The following is a 21,163-nucleotide window of genomic DNA, read 5'->3' on the forward strand; positions in this document are numbered from 1 at the left end:
AAAGAATGAAAAAGTACTGGGAGGAGAGGAAAACACGACTCACTAACCATTGATTGATCTATCGTACCCCAAAGAGGGTGAAACGGACAAGAAGAAGAATAATGTTATTGTGTTCTACGTCCCACCAAGCACTTTGGATGGTTTTTGGAGACGCCGAGGTGCCGAAATTTTGTCCCGCAGGAGTTCTTTTACGTGTTGGTAAATCTACCGACCCGAGTCTGACGTATTTGAGCACCATCAAATACCACCGGACTGAGCCAGGATCGAACCTGTCAAGTTGGGATCAGAAGGCCAGCGTCTTAACTCTTTGAGCCACTCAGCCCGGCTAACCACTACAGAAACGCGCAATAGTGAATGCATTCCTCCACACACAAATGGCATTAGGAAGGCCATCCGGCAGTAATATAGGGCCAAGTCCACATGTGCTACACAGTTTGCACCCACGACCCCCCAGGTGTGGGAAATGTTGCAGAGGAATAAGACGGATTTACCTCCCACTGACCACTTTTATGGTTTTTGGAGACGCCGAGGTGCCTGAATTTTGTCTAGCAAAAGCTAGTTTACGTGCTAATAAATCTACCGACACGAGCCTGACTTTCTGAGCACCTTCAAATACCGCCGCATTGAGCCGGACTGACCTGGAATCGAACCCGCCAATTTGGGCTCAGACAGCCAGAGCTTTATCCTCTGAGCCACTGAGTCCAGTTCATCAAAATGACATCATAGACCCCAGTCCATGAAACAGTCCAGGCAGCACACAATCACAATTATCACAATGCACATAGTTGAGAAAACAAACTAAAATTATAAGTGAATAACTAATAACTTGTAGTACAGCCTCCGTGGCTCAGAAGGCAGCGCGTCGGCCTCTCACTGCTGGATACCGTGGTTCAAATCCCGGTCCCACCATGTGTCAGTCAGTCACTACTGATCTGCATTGAGGGCAGTCGCCCAGATGGCAGATTCCCTGTCTGTTGTTGTCCTAGCCTTTTCTTAAATGATCGCAAATAAATTGGAAAATTATTGAACATTTCCCTTGGTAAGTTATTCCAATCCCTAACTCCCCTTCCTATAAACGAATATTTGCCCCAATTTGTCCTCTTGAATTCCAACTTTATCTTCATAGTGTGATCTTTCCTACTTTTAAAGACACCACTCAAACTTATTCGTCTACAGATGTCCTCCCACGCCATCTCTCCACTGACAGCTCGGAACATACCACTTAATCGAGCAGCTCGTGTCCTTTCTTCCAAGTCTTCCCAGCCCATACTTTGCAACCATTTTTGTAACGCTACTCTTTTGTCGGAAATCACCCAGAACAAATCAAACTGCTTTTCTTTGGATTTTTCCAGTTCTTGAATTAAGTAATCCTGGTGAGGGTCCCATACACTGGAACCATACTCTAGTTGGGGTCTTACCAGAGACTTATATGCCCTCTCCTTTACATCCTTACTACAACCCCTAAATACCCTCATAACCATGTGCAGAGATCTGTACCCTTTATTAACAATCATTTATGTGATTACCCCAATGAACGTCTTTTCTTATATTTACACCTAGGTACTTATAATGATCCCCAAAAGGAACTTTCACCACATCAACACAGTAATTAAAACTGAGAGGACTTTTCCTGTTTGTGGAACTCACAACCTGACTTTTAACCCCGTTTATCATCATACCATTGCCCACCGCCCATCTCACAGCACTGTCGAGGTGACCCTGCAGCCGCTAACAATCTTGTAACTTATTTATTACTCTGTACAAAACATCATTTGCAAACAGCCTTATCTCTGATTCCACTTCTTTACACATATCATTGATATATATAAGAAAAGATAAAGGTCCAATAATACTGCCTTGAGGAATTCCCCTCTTAATTATACAGGGTCAGATAAAGTTCCGCCTACTCTAATTCTCTGAGTTCTATTTTCTAGAAATATAGCCACCCATTCAGTCACTCTTTTTTCTAGTACAATAGCACTCATTTTTGTCAGTCGTCTTCCATGATATACCCTATCAAATGCCTTAGATAGGTCATCGCACTACAGTCCATTTGGCCTCCTGAATCCAGGATATCTGCTATATCTTGCTGAAATCCTACAAGCTGAGCTTCAGTAATAACCTTTCCTAAACCCAAACTGCCTTCTGTCAAACCAGTTATTCATTTCGCAAACATGACTAATATAATCGGAAAGAATGCTTTCCCAAAGCTTATAATGCAATGCATGTCAAACTGACTGGCCTGCAATTTTCAGCTTTATGTCTAACACCCTTTCCTTTATACACAGGGGCTACTATATCAACTATCCATTCATTTGGTATAACTCCTTCAACCAAACAATAATCAAATTATTTCAGATATGGTACTATATCCCAACCCATTGCCTTTAACACATCCCCAGAAATCTTATCAATTCCAGCTGCTTTTCTAGTTTTCAATTTTTTTATCTTACTGTAAATATCATTGTTATCATAGGTAAATTTTAATGCTTCTTTAGTATTACTCACATTCCTTATCTGGACATAATCCTTGTAACCAACATCTTTACATACTGCTGACTGAATACTTCTGCCTTTTGAAGATCCTAGCATACACACTCCCCTCGTCCATTAATTATTCCTGGAATGTTCTTCTTTGAACCTGTTTCTGCCTTAAAGTACCTATACATACCCTTCCATTTTTCACTAAAATTTATATGACCACCATTTATGCTTGCCATCATGTTATCCTTAGCTGACTTCTTTGATAGATTCAATTTCCTAGTAAGTTCCTTCAATTTCTCCTTACCTCCATAACCATTTCTAACTCTATTTCGTTCCAACCTGCACCTCCTTCTTAGTATCTTTACTTCTCTGTTATAATATAGTGGATCTTTACCATTCCTTACCACCTTTAAAGGTACAAACCTGTTTTCACATTTTCAACAATTGCTTTAAACCCATCCCAGAGTCTGTTTACATTTTTATTTAGCATTTAACTCCCTCATGCCTCTTTTATCAGCCATATGGTACTGCCTAATAGTCCTAATTTTAATACTTTCCTTTCTTTCACATTTATTTTTAACTGTGTCGAAAACAGCTTCGTGATCACTAATACGATCTATTACTTCGGTTTCTCTATAGAGCTCATCTGGTTTTATCAGCACAACATCCAAAATATTCTTCCCTCTAGTTGGTTCCATCACTTTCTGAATCAGGTGTCCTTCCCATCTTAACTTACACTGCCTGACAGAGCAAATGCAACACCAAGAAGGAGTGGTTCGAAAGGGATGAAAGTTGGGGAAAAAACAGAGACGGCACGGACGAATAATTGATGTTTATTTCAAACCGATATGCAGGTTACACAATGCGCACGGCATCGACTCAGTAGGATGTAGGACCACCGCGAGCGGCGATGCACGCAGAAACACGTCGAGGTACAGAGTCAATAAGAGTGCGGATGGTGTCCTGAGGGATGGTTCTCCATTCTCTGTCAACCATTTGCCACAGTTGGTCGTCCGTACGAGGCTGGGGCAGAGTTTGCAAACGGCATCCAATGAGATCCCACACGTGTTCGATTGGTGAGAGATCCGGAGAGTACGCTGGCCACGGAAGCATCTGTACACCTCGTAGAGCCTGTTGGGAGATGCGAGCAGTGTGTGGGCGGGCATTATCCTGCTGAAACAGAGCATTGGGCAGCCCCTGAAGGTACGGGAGTGCCACCGGCCGCAGCACATGCTGCACGTAGCGGTGGGCATTTAACGTGCCTTGAATACGCACTAGAGGTGACGTGGAATCATACGCAATAGCGCCCCAAACCATGATGCCGCGTTGTCTAGCGGTAGGGCGCTCCACAGTTACTGCCGGATTTGACCTTTCTCCACGCCTACGCCACACTCGTCTGCGGTGACTATCACTGACAGAACAGAAGCGTGACTCATCGGAGAACACGACGTTCCGCCATTCCCTCATCCAAGTCGCTCTAGCCCGGCACCATGCCAGGCGTGCACGTCTATGCTGTGGAGTCAATGGTAGTCTTCTGAGCGGACGCCGGGAGTGCAGGCCTCCTTCAACCAATCGACGGGAAATTGTTCTGGTCGATATTGGAACAGCCAGGGTGTCTTGCACATGCTGAAGAATGGCGGTTGACGTGGCGTGCGGGGCTGCCACCGCTTGGCGGCGGATGCGCCGATCCTCGCGTGCTGACGTCACTCGAGCTGCGCCTGGACCCCTCGCACGTGCCACATGTCCCTGCGCCAACCATCTTCGCCACAGGCGCTGCACCGTGGACACATCCCTATGGGTATCGGCTGCGATTTGACGAAGCGACCAACCTGCCCTTCTCAGCCCGATCACCATACCCCTCGTAAAGTCGTCTGTCTGCTGGAAATGCCTCCGTTGACGGCGGCCTGGCATTCTTAGCTATACACGTGTCCTGTGGCACACGACAACACGTTCTACAATGACTGTCGGCTGAGAAATCACGGTAAGAAGTGGGCCATTCGCCAACGCCGTGTCCCATTTATCGTTCGCTACGTGCGCAGCACAGCGGCGCATTTCACATCATGAGCATACCTCAGTGACGTCAGTCTACCCTGCAATTGGCATAAAGTTCTGACCACTCCTTCTTGGTGTTGCATTTGCTCTGTCAGTCAGTGTATTTGCCATTTATTGTTCATGCTTCTTGTCGTTCGCATTGCCTTCCCAATTGACATTTGGTAAATTGAGATCACTCGCTACAATCACATTCCTTTCCATGTCGTTTTCCACATAGCTGATTATCTTATCAAATAATTCTGAATCAGCGTCAACGCTACCTTTTCCCGGTCTGTACACTCCAAAGACATCAAGTTGCCTATTGTCTTTAGAGATTAGCCTTACACCCAGAATTTCATGTTTTTCATCCTTAACTTTTTCGTAGCTTACAAATTCTTCTTTCACCAGAATGAATACTCCCCCTCCGACCATTCCTATCCTATCTCTACGATACACACTCCAGTTCCGTGAGAATATTTCTGCATCCATTATATCATTTCTCAGCCATGATTCAACTCCTATTACAATATCTGGTAAGAATATATCTATTACTTAATTCGATTCCTTTGTTTAGAATGCTTCTACAGTTGAGCACTAACATTTTTATGTCATCCCTACTCGATTTCCAGTTCCCTGTTCGCTTAACACCGCTCCTTAGGCCACCCCGTTTCCCTGAATGTACCTGCCCATAACCCTTCTAAACAAGTTTCCTAACTTATATGTACCACTGCGGTTTAAGTGAAGGCCATCTGAGCGCAGGTCCCTGTCTCCTACCCACACATTAGGATCTAGAAATCTCACTCCCAGTTTCCCACATACTCACTCCATAGTCCCATTTCAATCCCCAATTACCTTCCAGTCAGTATCCCTCCTACACAGTATTCCACTGATAACAATCTCCGCTTCCTTAAACTCCACCCGTGCTGCATTTACCAGATGCCACACATCTCCACCTATGTTGGTATTTATACCTGCTTGCCTTACGTTGTTAGTACGAACGTGAAACACTACCACCTTCTCCTTTCCCTCTTCCTTCTCTTCTACTTTGCTCAACATCTACCTCAACCTAATTCCTGGATAACACTCTACCCTGGTTCCCTTTCCTGCACACACTATCCCCACATGTCTAACGATGGAATCCCCCATGACCAGAGCCTCAACCCTACCCACCTCATTTGAACCCCTCCCCTCCTGGTCAGCCCTATCTTTCCTGATAACTGCAGAAGCTACTTCCTCCTCCCTTTTCTCCCTCCCATGACCCTGTTCCACCTGTCCTTTCCTTTCCACTACACTACATTTCCCTTTCCTACCCTTTCCCTTCCTCCTACTTCCACACATATCAGCAAGAGTCCCCTGTTCCTCATCTTCCCTCGGTTGTTCTACCTGCAGGGACTCGTACCGATTTCTCACAGACGCCTGTCCTGAATTCTGATCCTGAACAGAGCCCTTAGCCTGCAATCTCCTTCCCCTTAAAACATTAGACCACCTGTCTTCTACAATTCCCCCATTTCCTTCCCGTCCCTCCTTTACACCTACTGTATCCTGTACATTATTTAAGGGAGGCCTACTTCCCTTCCTGTCTTCTGAGATAATCCTAATTATCTCCCTCAAACTCTCCAACTCCTCCCTCATACTCCTTAATACCTGGCCACACCCACAGTTCCTACACTTGCACTGCGTGGCCATTATTTATGGAATAATGAAAAGAAAAGGAAAATAAAATAACTTATTCTGTGCAAATAAAAATGAAAGAAAAGAAATATTACCTATAAAAACGAAAGGAAAGAAATATTGTCTAGGATAGTTCACAAAGATCACACAACAACAAGGTAATTAACATAAGCCACTACTACTACTACACTACAATACTATTTAGTTGTACGATATTTTTCTACAACACCGTAACAGAATGTGACATTTGTGCTGGACAAAGCGGAGGCGAGACAGGTTTTTCTCCGGGTACTCCGGTTTTTCCTGTCGTCTTTCATTCCAGCAACACTCTCCATTCTCAATTCATAGCATCTATCAGTCATTAATAAATCACTTTGGGTGTGGCAACACCATCGTACTAATAGCCTATATCTGCTTCATTCATTCCATCCCTGACCCGGTCAAGGACTGGAAAACAGGTTGTAGGTTTTCATTTTTTCAACTTATAGTACAAAGTAAGTGACAGTGATTATTGGTTTAAGAATTACAAGCAGGCAAATATCCCCTCTTAGCACTAATGCGAATGAAAATGAAAGAGGTCCGACGCACGGAAGAAGGCGAAGGGCCACGCAGGTTGTGAAAAGTAAAGACTCCCTGGGCAAACCCACTACCGCTGGGAACACGACTTGACCAAGGAAGGTCGGACAGGAAATATGCCAGTGAGGAGCCTGGCGTAAATAAGCAAGACTCAGCTTTGAGAACGGTGGTCAACAACCCACGCTCCAAAGTTGAGAGTGCCTGGACCATGTTTTTGTCACCTCTTATGGCAGACAGGGGATATCGTAAATGCATTCCACCGCTCCCACCCAAAGGAGAAGTAGAACAGAAACAATTGCAGCTGTGAAGGAGGTGAACCGCCTGGGGCAAGAAACTATGTGACAAAAGGAAAATACAAATTAGTAACTTCAAAAACCTGACTAAGCAATTAAAGGAACGAAACTTGATCAATGAACACACCCTTCAAATTATTGAAAGCAATAACTTCGTGGTAGTTTGAAACTGGTAACACAGTACGTAGTTTTTGATTGCGAATTGGGGACAATCTGCGTACGTGTCTTCACTCTAATATCTTACTTTCGTGTCTAGTCAATCTCCTTACTGTGTTACGCGATGCCATAGGAATAAAAATATCATTTCATGCATGTATAATGTAAGGGCCACGCAGGTTGTGAAAAGTAAAGACTCCCTGGGCAAACCCACTACCGTTGGGAACACGACTTGACCAAGGAAGGTCGGAAGGTCTGCCTTTGCTGGCAGACCTAGTGTTTACGGTGCTTTGTATCTTCTGGTATGGGCTAGAGCAATTTTGTTACTTTCATTGATCTGTCTCAGCTTTATCCTTGGCTTTGACAAAATGAAAGTGACTGAGGTATGAGTGATGCTAGTAATGCCATTCCTTCTGCAGCCAGTCCCTGCTATGAATAGCGTGAAAATATTGCTCATAGGGTTGGTTGGTGCTTGCATTACAGTGGGCTTGGCAGACTGATATGTAATGGCAACTTCTGGCTCGGTGAGAAAAGCAACGGGAAACTACCTCACTCCTCATTTCCCTAGTACGCCTCTTCAGTGATGCCTAGGCCATCTATGACAGCTGATGGCAGAGGTGTTGAGGATCCAACCAGCCTTCGGGCTGAGGACTAAACATACATAATGTAAGGGAATTTATGCATCCCATGCCACGTGTCGAGAATAAGAATGGGGAGTCCACACGACAAATCAAACACAAAATCACACATTTTCAGTCATTTGCCTCAGTGGTGTTCGAACTATTCTGCCTCGTCCTGTTACAGACGTTTCCTTCGATGAAACTGGAGGGGAATTCTTGACACCACCTTGATGAGCCACCTTGTTTCTTAAGTCTTCAGCAGATGTAGTCAGCTCCAAAGGGAAGATCCCTTGTATAGGTCTAATGAGTTATCCTGCAGCGCTCTTAACCCTAAAGCAGTGTATTTCCCATCTCTGTCAGGATATAATTCAATTGCCTTGGGCAAGGGTCAGAAGATCATACCTTTCCTTTCATTTTCCACCAGAACAATTTCCCCAATCGTTATTGCGTTCTTTTCACAGGTGGTTGCAACAGCTGACTAATATATTCTGCACGGAATCTGTTTTTCAAGTCGTCTCATAATCTCTACTGTTAACGTATTCTCTTCTTATGCTCCACCTTATCCAAGGGATAAATATCAGAAAACCCACAATGGAAATTTATTGAAGGAACATCGCTGGGGTTAATAGTTGTAAATCTTTTTTTTTTTTTTTTTTTGCTAGTTGTTTTACGTCGCACCGGCACAGATAGGTCTTATGGCGACGATGGGACAGGAAAGAGCTAGGAGTCGGAAGGAAGCGGCCGTGGCCTTAATTAACGTACAGCCCCAGCATTTGCCTGGTGTAAAAATGGGAAACCACGGTAAACCATTCTCAGGGCTGCCGACATTGGGGTTCGAACCTACTATCTCCCGAATACTGGATACTGGCCGCACTTAAGCGACTGCAGCTATCGAGCTCGGTTGTAAATCTTTAGGGATCTTCTGACACATATGTCAGTGGTCTTGAATGCACTACTACTTCACACTCAGACGCCACAGTCAGTAGTTCTTCATAAAGCAGAGCAGCCCGTCCACGGATTACTCTTAGCAGCCTCTTTTCATCACTCGTATTAACCACTCCCACCAATCTCTCCACCATACAGCAGTGGGAGGTTTAAATTTCCGCTCAATTGTTGCTACAGCAGTCTCGTATTTTATCTCTTTCCAGTTAATGTCATCCAAAAGGTTGTTGATTCCTAAAAATTTATCCTATAGTCGCCCTCTGAGAGATATAAACCTTCTCTGTGCAAGCAGAAAATCTCTTGTAGATAAAGAGGTAACGAGTTCTAAATGAATGACTCGAATAAACTGTACAGGTAAACAGGACTATCCAACTCTACCATCCTTCAACAATAGAAGCCCAGCCAGGTTCACCCCTGATACCTCGAACACAGCAGCATTCCTCACACTATCTTCTGGGAGCAGTACATGGTCTATTTGAATTCCCTTTGCTTCATACCACTTTCATGGAATTCATTTTGATATTACTCTCTTAATAGCCCTTCTTCCCTTCAATAACCAGAATCTTCTTAGTCTTATCACTAATCACTCCTTCGTGATTCATTGAAATGCGTTCTTCCTTAATAATGAGTTAAACTAATTCCTGCTCATTAGGGAGCAACATTGGATGTAGAAAATCTTCTTAATCTACATGCTCAGATATTTTTGTTTTCACTTTCGGAATTCTTTCTTCATCTTACAGAATGCTCACAGTTTTCATTGTTCATTGTTCGAAAGCGTAAACCTCTCTTACTTTTATCAGTTCCTCAATGGTTAGTTCTCTACTGGTTCTTGGAGATTTCTTCCGAGCATTCTTGATAAATCTTAAGATCAATGTGACCATTCTCAAAATCTTGTTATACTTGGAGAAGTATCTACAGTGCCAAGGTTCTTGATTTTCAACATCAGCTAGTTTGTTACTGCATTGCCTTTTCTTTCTATGTTTACTCCCTTTTCATTCAGTGAACAGTCTGATTTTGGACAAATATCCTCTTCTTTCTCAGCCACTCTGGCTCCTCTTACCATCTGGATTCTAGCAACTTTTTCACTGAACATCCACGAGACGAGGGCAAATCTAATGGCTTGTATCGTTCTAGGATACGATGCCAAGCTTCACTTCTAGTCAAAGAACGAATTTCTTTTCCCTATTATTAACAAATATTCCACAAGATTCTGCTCTCTGTATCCAACACAACGCTTTTGTAGCGTCGATCCAGTAGTATTTCTTATGAACTTCTAAACTTAATGCCCTCTTTACTGACGTAGCCAGCCGTGCTCCAATACGGGATGTCAAATTTCAAGTCGGGATATCGTTAAACCCTTAAGGGGTTCAACACTCGCTTTGCATTGAAATAGTTGCATAGTGACCGTCTCATCAACTTTACATCTCAAAAAAATTGCTGCGGCATAATCTAAACCTGAAACATCACAAAAAACGTTCTGAAATGACATATCTTGGAATTTTCACTTCGAGGTCGTTCTTCTCACCAATTTCTAAATCTCCTCCCGGTTTCATCAGAAACTCATGCATTCCAGCTGATGTTACAACCCAACTTTCTTTTAGTAGAATCTTAGGAAACAAAGAGACTGGACAACTGAATCCTATCGGATCAAACACCTATTGTGTAACTGAGAGTAATATCCTCCTCGTTAGTACCTCTGATGATATGTTGACATTACGAGTATAACAAAACAGATCATCAGCTTGATTGTCCCATTTCAAACCGAGGACTGGAGAAGGTTTAGAAGTGATTTCCATCATTTTATTATATTCCTAGTTTCTCAACTCAAATCTTGCATTACCTGTCATTTTTTTTGCTCCCTCTATGAAGTAGTTTAGCTCTTCCTTGTAATCTACAGATGTTTCACAATTGTCCACATAAAAGGATATCTTGAGTTTCTCTGCCATGGGTAATACTGATGAAGTGTATTATGTCAAACAGTGATTAATTAGAGCTTCAAGAAGAAAAGGTCTGTACTTTACTCCAAACAAAACTCTGCAATGTTTAAAAACTACCAATTTCTTTTCACCATAGTTTTGTCACCATATGAAATATAAATAATCTCTTTTTCCTCTGTACAAATCTGCAGAAAGGTTTGCTTTATATCTGCTACAATGCCTAAGCACCTTTAATAAAATTTAAGCAATAAATCGCGTTGAAGAAACGTAACACGGAAGCTGTGGAGACTTATGTTAGGAGACCTTCAACGACATTATTTTGTAATCGATATAACTTGGGCACATCAGAATGTACAAAAACGGAAACTTTTGCGAAAAAGATCATAAATAAACATTAGGAAGAAAAACATTCCTCAATTTTACGTTTAACGTAATAAATATTCCAAATGAAGCTGTACTAAGCCTGACAAATTTATTCTGAAACTTTCTGGCACAACTATGCATCATTTCATCGCAGTTTCAGACACTAAAGTTGTACCGTGACGATTTAAAATTCAATAGGAGGGTTTCAAGCATCTGTATTGTCATTTTCGGATCGACCTTTAAACAAGCAGATAAATTGTCTGTTGAATACATAACATTCCCGGTGCAACTTACCACTCGCCTTTATGCCGGCTTGTTGGATCTGCACGCTGCCTCGCTTGATCCGTCCTGCGATGGTAGCGGCAGTTGGATGACTAGTGGTATCATCTCCATGGCACTCACTGTAACAAATGTGGTACAATGGGGCTAAGATATTTTAGGAAAATTCATGAAAAGGAATTATTGAAACGAAACAATCATGCCTTATTGCTGCAGTGATAAGTTTTCGCGCCGACGTCAACGTGGACGACAATAGTGCGAGTTGCTTTGCTATAGTTTCCTATCTTTGAAAAAAATTAAAATAGGAAGGAATTCTATCCATCTTTCTGAGGTCATTCTGCAAGAAGTAGATAATTTATTCGAATTTATTGATAACTAGCAAATGTATCCGTGCTTCGCTACGGTATTCTACATTGTATACGGTTATCGAAGTAAATAACTGGACATGCAGTGAATAAGATCTTTTTTTGAATTGCATGTCTCTTAGCGTTATCCGAGAAACAGCATGGGCAGGTCCCCATACGTTGTTTTCAATGTAAAGTGTGAGTTGCGAAGTTGTGATGATAACGGTAGGCTCACTTGCCTACTGCCATTCATAATCGAGTTGGGAAGTTTACATTATAATGGCAGGCCCCATTGCCTACTGCGCAGTCACAATCGATTTGGGGAGTTTTCCTTACAATGGCAGGCCCCTTTCCTACTTCCAGACGGATTACAGTTGAGGAGGTTTTGTTATAATGGCAGGCAACTTCCCTACTTCCCGTCAAAATTGAGTTGTGCTGTTATAATAACAGGACCGTTTTCCTTCTGCTAGCCAGCTTACTGCCAGTCACACCGGGTTGGTGAGTTTCCATTAAAATAGAAGTACACTATGCCTAATGCCAGTCAAATTTTAGAAGGATACATTTGTTTATATTGGCGGGCACCCTTGCCTACAGCCAAACACAATCGGGTAGGGGAGTATTGAACAAAACTGCAAGCTCCCTTGCCTTCTGCAAGTCAAATCATTACAATAGCAGGCCCGCCTTACTAATGCCAGTTACACAGGAGTTGGAGAAAGGCCCCATTCCTACTGCCACTCAAAGTCGATGTGAGGAGTACTGATTACAATAGCAGACAAACCCTCTCTCGATCGCTACAATTCGATATCAATGAATATATATAGATCGACATACGAAAGTATATGCATGTTTACAATATTGCAGACCTTCATTTACAGATTAACTGCTACTAAACGGTACGTCATATTGACAAATGGATTGTATCATAAGACGCCGTATTTAACGGTCTAAATGGCTGGTCCTATGATATTTTCTTGTATCTCATCTATTCATGAGTCAGATTGAGTTAGAAACGTTGAATAGGGTGATATTTGGGTAAGAATGTCTCATCGTGCATTACTTTTCGGATAATTACGTGACAGCTACAAACATAGCATTTGGTTCACATATGGCTACTGAGTGGGTCAATTTCGGTGTAGAATGTGATGATTCTGTCTTTCCTATAAGTGATTCAAAGTAGAATTATGTGTGTAAAATTTGCAAAACTTACCTACAATCGAGAAATAGAGACAAATCTGGCGTATAAGGGATAAGAGATTTGACAAAAAGTCATAGGACCAAAGCTGTAGATCACTCCAAACTGAACGGAGATTGTGGCATCCGTTTTGTGATAGGACTTACCGTTTAGCCACGAAATACCTCGAAACGAAGGTCTACACCGTCAACCGTCATTAAAATTGCCTCCATATTTCGATATGCTACGGGGATAAAATGTGAGAAATTGGAAGATCTTGGAAGTTTTCCGTCTGTTACAGGCTAAAAGGTACAGTTTTGCCAAATTTCAATTATCTAGCTCGTCTGGAAGATTTTGCCGCATCTTGATTTTGGGGGATAAGGGTGAAAATTAGGACTTTCAGGAAACTAAAGCTAAAAATATGCAGATGGTTATCATTACCCCTTAAACGGATAGTTGTACGAAAATTTCGTAAAAATAGTCAGTGTACAGAACAAGATTGTGCCAGGCATTACGATTTTATTTATATAGAGAGATAAAGAATCTGCTCCACGTACAACACCTTTTGGGCTATGTCCGCTGGACTTAGCCTGCGAAACCGACCGTTCATGATATCTCCCTTATTAATCCTCCTGTCAAAAAATGCTTATGAGAAGAAAGTTTTAGAAATGGATGTACATCAAAGTTGGTCTATTTCCAGTCAGGTTGGTCTTGTATATATTGTGGGAGAGTAAAATCACTGTTTAGGTTCCCTATAAAATCCCAGTCCGTTCCAATAAATTGAAATATTATGGACCTTAAAACCTACCTTTGGACAGGTGGATGCTAAATATAAAGTTGGGTTGAAATATCTTCAGTAGTTTTCAAGTTACAAGAAATACACTCTACACGCACCCGCTTTTGAGTCAAGTCCGTTGGGACTTGTGCTGAAAAACCGTCTGTTAGTGATATCTCCCTTATTAATCCTCCTATCGAAATGATGTACATCAGAAAAATGTTTTTGATTTCCATTCAGGATGGTAGATTTTCATTAATTTTGAATGTGCATATTTTGTTGGAATGCAAAATCATAGTTTCGGTTTCGGATAAACCCCCAGTAAATTTAGGTATTCAGAAATAATATTGGCCCTAAAACCAACTCAAGGACAGGTGGATTCTAAATATCAAGTTTAGTAGAAATATATCCAGTAGTTTTTGAGTAATAAGAACTCAGACAAACAAACAGACACCAAAGCTAAAAAAATATATATATGCAGATGGTCATTATTACACTTGAAACGGATAAATGTAAGGAAATTTCGCCAAAATTGTCAATGTACAGACACAGGTCGTTACGATTTTATTTATACAAGTTAGTATGTCACTGATACCGAAGACCCCATTAATACAGCGCCTACATAAGTCAAGAAACATTTTGGCTAAGACCCAAAACAAACTAGATAATCGTTTGCGTAACTTGTTGGTATAGGTTACACCGGGACATTTTGGATAACGGAGCAAATTTCATAATGATAAGCATTTGCGAGAATTTTAGTAAAACTAAAGACGCCATTTTTGGGTAAGTTTAGCAGGGACGGGAGTAGTGTGCTTAACATATCCATAGAGTTCCTATGAACATCTGTGAATATGAAAGTCGCCGAACGTATTTACATTAACCAAGATAAGTAGCGAAATATTCTTGTTTCTGTAGTTTATAATATTTCGTTTTGTTTCCTTAAGCGTTTATGAAATCCGCATAAGAGCAATGAACCTAACGTAACCTAATTATGTTTCCCGCATACGTTAGATATTTTGTATAGATATCCGTCCAAACTATCACGTAGATAAAAAAATTATTAAATTAAATAACACGATACGACTGTAAGCTTCGAGTTAAAAAGAAGTTAAAGAGAATACACGGTAATTTCACTGGATAATCACGGTACTTAACCGGTTTTGGATTGTGGACGATTCTATAAGAATTCTATTAGAATTGTTGACGATTGTTGCTACATGCAAATGGTAGTTGTGTAAATAAATACAAAATCAGCTGATTACTTATTCCGATAATTTGTAGTCTTAGTTCCCTGCATACTTTGTACTTTCCACCTTCGTTTATTTATCGAGTAAAAGTTGATTATCAAATTCCTATACCCCAATAATATTGCAGTTCAAGCCCACGACGTTGTTTTGACAGAAATTATTGTAGACAACCTCTTAATTTTCAACATTTAAGGACACTTTTATTCTCCGTCCCACGTAGTAAGTAAAATAATAATAATAATCCACCAGCGGTAAAAATTCATATAACCATATTTCAGCTAAGAATTGTAGTGTCCTAATTGCAATACCGGTACCGAATGCCACTACTAAGCACAAACAGAAATGAAAATTGCAAGTTTGAAATTTGCAAGAACTACCGTACTCACAGATTACCAACAAAGGTAAATCCCAGACAATATATATATATCCGTTCATTTTTTGCACATACGTTATTTTATTTTTCATTTTATTTTCGTTTTTTCCGTAAAGAATGGGAACTGTGAGTGTGGTGAGGTAGTATTTGGATAGTATCGTATCTTGAATGCTATATTCGTGTGTATCTATTAGAGCATAGTGCTAATAACAATCTGTCTAAGCATTTACCTTTGTTGGTAATCTTTGAGTACAGTAGTTCTTGCAAATTTCACTTTTCATTTATGTTTGTGCTTAGTAGTGACATACAGTACCGGTATTCTAATTAGGATACGTCTGAACGTAGTTTAAAATTATTGTAGTGTACTGTACAGTAGTATACGAGTAATATCTTATTATAATTTAACGTGCTTATTTTATTATTGTAAAATATTTGTGTAGTACCGGTATAGTAGAGGTATCCGTAGAAACTTTTACTGAAAATTATGTTATAATTAGGATAGGCTTAATTGCAGTTTAGAATTGTGTAATTCTTGTGTATTCCTTTCGGTATTCAGTAATTAACAGCAGTTTTTATCCTGTTAGGGTGTTGTAGGATAAAAGTTGAGTTCGACTAAGTAGTATTGTAGTGTAGTCGTATATTAATGACCTTATTGCCGTGTGATCTTTGAGTACTATTCCAGACAATATATCCCTCCGTTCTTTTTTTCACGTAAGTTATTTTATTTTTCCTTTTCTTTTCATTTTTTCCATGAAGAATGTCTAAGGAGTGCAAGTGTAAGAACTGTGGGTGTGGCGAGGCATTGAGGGGTATGAGGGAGGAATTGGAGAGCTTGAGGGAGATAATTAGGATTCTCACAGAAGACAGGAAAGAACATAGGCCTCCCTCAAACAATGTACAGGTTACAGTAGGTGTAAAAGAGGGAGAGGAGTTAAAGTGGGGAGTTGTAGAAGACAGGTGGTCTAATAATCTAAGGGCTCTATTCAGGAACAGAATTCAGGACAGATGTCTGTCCGAAATCGGTACGAATCACTCCAGGTAGAACAACAGAGGGAAGATGAGAAACAGGGAACTGTTGCTGATATGTGTGGAAGTAGGAGGAAGGGAAAAGGTAGGAAAGGGAAATGCAGATTAGATGATAAGAAAAGACAGGTGGAAGAGGGTAATAGGAAGGAGAAAAGGGAGGAGGAATTAGCTTCTGCAGCTATCAGGAAAGATAGGGCTGACCAGAAGGGGAGGGGATCAAATAACGTGGCTCTGGTCATGGGAGATTCCATCGTTAGACATGTGGGGAAAGTGTGTGGAGGAAAGGGAACCAGGGTAGAGTGTTATACAGGAATTAGGTTGAGGTAGATGTTGAGGGAAGTAGAAAAGAGGGAGGAGGGGAAGGAGAAGGTGGTAGTGTTTCACGTTGGCACGAACAACGTGAGGCAAGCTGATATAAGTACCAACATAGTTGGGGATGTGTGGCATCTGGTAAATGCAGCACGGGTGGAGTTTAAGGAAGCGGAGATTGTTATCAGTGGAATGATGTGTAGGAGGGATACTGACTGGAGGGTGACTGGGGATTTAAATGAGACTATAGAGTGGGTACGTGGGAAAATGGGAGTGAAATTTTTAGATCCTAATGGGTGGGTAGGAGATAGGGATCTGCGCTCAGATGGCCTTCACTTAAACCGCAGAGGTACGTATAAGTTAGAAAATTTGTTTGGAAGGGTAATAGGGAGGTACATTCAGGGAAAAGAGGTTGTCTAGGGATAGGTGATAAGGGTACAGAGATCTGGAAGTCAAGTAGGGATGACATAAAAATGTTAGTGTTGAACGGTAAATGTATTGTAAAGAAAGGAATAGAATTAAGTAATTTAATAGGTATATATTTACCAGATATTGTAATAGGAGTTGAATCATGGCTGAGAAATGATATAATGGATGCAAAATTTTCTCACAGAATTGGAGAGTGTATCGTAGAGATAGGAATGGTGGGAGGGGAAGTATTCATTCTGGTGAAAGAAGAATTTGTAAGCTACGAACAAGTTAGAGATGAAAAACATGAAATTCTAGGTCTTTCTTCTTCTTTATTCGTGTCAGAAGTATCAACTTTACTTACAGATATTTAACAAAAGGCAACAAGATATCTACATTCCTACTATACAAATATACAAGTCTCTTATACAATCACAGATAGAGCAACAATATTCGAGAGCTAGATGATGCTTGCCCAGTATTGGGCGACGTCAATAGCGTTGGGGGAGGCTGCAATCAAGTCTTTCATAGTGCACATTGAAGGACATAAAACACACTGACATAGATGTTGGATCGTTTGCTGCTCTCCGCAATCACAAAGTGATGAATCACTTGAGAATCCCCACTTCCGCAAATTTACTTTTGTTCTGCCGACTTCTGTACGGAGTCTGTTAAGGGCTTTCCATACTGTCCACTTCTCCTGGTGTCCACATGGAAGACTTTCCTTCGGCTCTATCCAGTTGGAAAGGTGGTGGATTCTTTCTTTCCACATTGTGACTCAAGCATTCTCTGCTTTCCCCTCAAGGTTAACTGATGTGCGGAGAAAACTTTTTCTAGATTTTAGCCTCTGTGTGGCTGGGTGGTATCCATAGAGAGGATGTGCTTCTGAAGAAGATGACTGGAGCCTTTCTTTGTTAGCTGCTACCTCCCTACGAATCTCACCGGGAGCAATACCAGCTAAAAGTTGGACCTTCTCAATGGGTGTAGGTTTCAAACATCCAGTAATGATCCTGCAGCTTTCGTAAATTCTAGGTGTAAGGCTCATTTCTAAAGATAATAGGCAACTTGATGTCTTTGGAGTGTACAGACCGGGAAAGGGTAGCGATGACACGGATTCAGAATTATTTGATAAGATAATCAGCTATGTGGGAAACAACATGGAAATGAATGTGATTGTAGCGGGAGATTTGAATTTACCAAATGTCAATTGGGAAGGAAACGCGAACGACAGGAAGCATGACCAACAAATGTCAAATAAGCTAATATAGCTGATTCAGAAAGTGATGGAACCAAAGAGGGAAAAATATCCTGGATGCGGTGCTGGTAAAACCAGATGAGCTCTATGGAGAAACCGAAGCAATAGATGGCATTAGTGATCATGAAGCTGTTTTTGTTGTGGTTAAAAGAAATGTGATAGAAAAGAAGGTCTTAAAAGTAGGACTATTAGGCAATACCATATGGCTGATAAAGCAGGCATGAGGCAGTTTCTAAAAAGTAACTATGATCGATGGAAAACGGTAAATAAAATCTCTGGGATAGGTTTAAAGCAATTGCTGAGGAATATGAAAACAGGTTTGTACCTTTAAAGGTGGTAAGGAATGGTAAAGACCCATCTTATTATAATAAAGAAATAAAGAGGCTAAGAAGGAGGTGCAGATTGGAAAGAAATAGAAAAGGTTGTGATAGTAAGGAGAAATTGAAGGAACTTACTAGGAAACTGAATCTAGCAAAGAAGGCAGCTAAGGATAACATGATGGCAACCATAATTGCTGGTCATACAATTTTTTTGAAAAATAGAAGGGTATGTATAGGTACTTTAAGGCAGAAACAGGTTACAAAAAGGACATTCCAGGAATAATTAATGAACAAGGGGAGAGTGTAAGCGAGGATCTTCAAAAGGCAGAAGTATTCAGTCAGCAGTGTGTAAAGATTGTTGGTTACAAGGATAATGTCCAGATAGAGGAGGTGACTAATACTAAAGAATTAAATTTTACTATGACAGCAATGACATTTACAGTAAGATACAAAATTTGAAAACTAGAAAAGCGCTGGAATTGATAAGATTTCTGGGGATATACTAAAGACAATGGTTTGGGATATAGTACCATATCTGAAGAACTTATTTGATTATTGTTTGGTTCAAGGAGCTATACCATATGAATGGAGAGTTGCTATAGTAGCCCCTCTGTATAAAGGAAAGGGTGATAGTAATAAACCTGAAAATTACAGGCTATTAAGTTTGACATGCATTGCATGTAAGCTTTGGGAAGGCATTCTTTCTTATTATATTAGACATGTTTGCGAAATTATTAACTGATTTGTTAGAAGGCATTTTGGGTTAGGAAAGGTTATTTCACTGAAGCTCAACTTGTAGGATTCCAGCAAGATATAGCAGATATCTTGGATTCAGGAGGTCAAATGGACTGTATCGCGATTGACCTTTCTAAAGCATTGGATAGGGTGGATCATGGGAGACTACTGGCAAAAATGAGTGCAATTGGACTAGACAAAAGAGTGACTGAATAGGTGCTATATTTCTAGAAAATATATCTCAGAGAATTAGATTAGGCGAAGCTCTATTTGACCCTTTAATAATTAAGAGGAGAATTCCTCGAGGCAGTATTATTGGACCTTTATGTGTTCTTATATATATAAATGATACGAATAAACAAGTGGAATCAGAGGTAAAGCTTTTAGCGGATGATGTTATTCTGTAAAGAGTAATAAATAAGTTACAAGATTGTGACCAACTGCAACGTGACCTCGATAGTGTTGTGAGAAGGACAGCAGGCAATGGTATGTTGATAAACGGGGTTGAAAGTCAGGTTTGAATTTCACAAATAGGAAAAGTTCTCTCAGTTTTAATTACTGCGTTGATGGGGTGAAAGTTCCTGTTGGGGATCATTGTAAGTATCTAGGTGTTAATATAAGGAAAGACCTTCATTGAGGTAATCACATAAATGGGATTGTAAATAAAGGGTTCAGATCTCTGTAAATGGTTATGAGGGTGTTTGGGGGTTGTAGTAAGGGTGTAAAGGAGAGGGCATATAAGTCTCTGGTAAGACTCCAACTAGAGTATGGTTCCAGTGTATGGGACCCTCACCAAAATTACTGTCCGACTCGTTGGCTGAATGGTCAGCGTACTGGCCTTCGGTTCAGAGGGTCCCGAGTTCGATTCCCGGCCGAGTCGGGGATTTTAACCTTCATTGGTTAATTCCAATGGCTCGGGGGCTGGTTGTTTGTGCTGTCCCCACCATCCCTGCAACTCACACACCACACATAACACTATCCTCCACTACAATAACACGCAGTTACCTACACATGGCAGATGCCGCCCACCCTCATCAGAGGGTCTGCCTTACAAGGGCTGCACTCGGCTAGAAATAGCCACACGAAATTATTATTATTATACCAAAATAACTTGATTCAAGAACTGAAAAAATCCAAAGAAAAGCAGCTCGATTTGTTCTGGGTGATTTCCGACAAAAGGGTAGCGTTATAAAAATGTTGCAAAGTTTGGGCCGGGAAGAACTGAGAGAAAGAAGACGAACTGTTCGACTAAGTGGTATGTCCCGAACAGTCAGCGGAGAGATGGCATGGAATGACATTATTAGACGAATACTCGTTTGAGTGGCGTCTTTAAAAGTAGGAAAGATTACAATCTATATATATATAATAATAAGAGTTTTGTCTGTACCTTGCTCAGAAATTAAAACGGATGGTATTTCTGTATCAGTTGTGCCTACAGTAACAAGGAAATGCCCTTTTTACTTTTCCGTAATGTCTGTCTGTCTGTCTGTCTGTCTGTCTGTCTGTCTGTCTGTCTGTCTGTCTGTCTGTCTGTCTGTCTGTCTGTCTGTCTGTCTGTCTGTCTGTCTGTCTGTCTGTCTGTCTGTCTGTCTGTCTGTACACGCATCACGAGAAAGCGGCTGAAGAGAATTTAATGAAAATCGGTATGCAAAGTCGGGGAATACGTCGCTACAATCTAGGCCATAAATAATTTCATTCACGCTGACTCAAAGGTTAGTTTAGGGAAAGGCCTAAAATTTAATTCCTAAATATGTATGTTATTAGTCTTAGTATATTAATGAAAATCGGTATACAAAGTCGGGGAATAAGTCTCTGTAATCTAGGCCATAAATAATTTTACTCACGCTG

General features: G+C 40.9%; 1 protein-coding gene across 1 annotated transcript in view; it reads right to left on the minus strand.

Annotated features, from left to right (window-relative positions):
* Positions 1-21,163, minus strand: part of LOC136858414 (sialin) — a 442,086-nt gene that overhangs the window by 375,154 nt on the left and 45,769 nt on the right. Inside the window, exon 2 of the mRNA XM_067137938.2 lies at positions 11,368-11,474. Coding sequence (XP_066994039.2) covers positions 11,368-11,474 — 107 coding nt within the window. The remainder of the gene's footprint in view (positions 1-11,367; positions 11,475-21,163) is intronic.

This window comes from Anabrus simplex, chromosome 1 (genome assembly GCF_040414725.1).
Source record: "Anabrus simplex isolate iqAnaSimp1 chromosome 1, ASM4041472v1, whole genome shotgun sequence".
In the NCBI taxonomy this organism is placed as follows: Eukaryota; Metazoa; Arthropoda; class Insecta; order Orthoptera; family Tettigoniidae; genus Anabrus; species Anabrus simplex.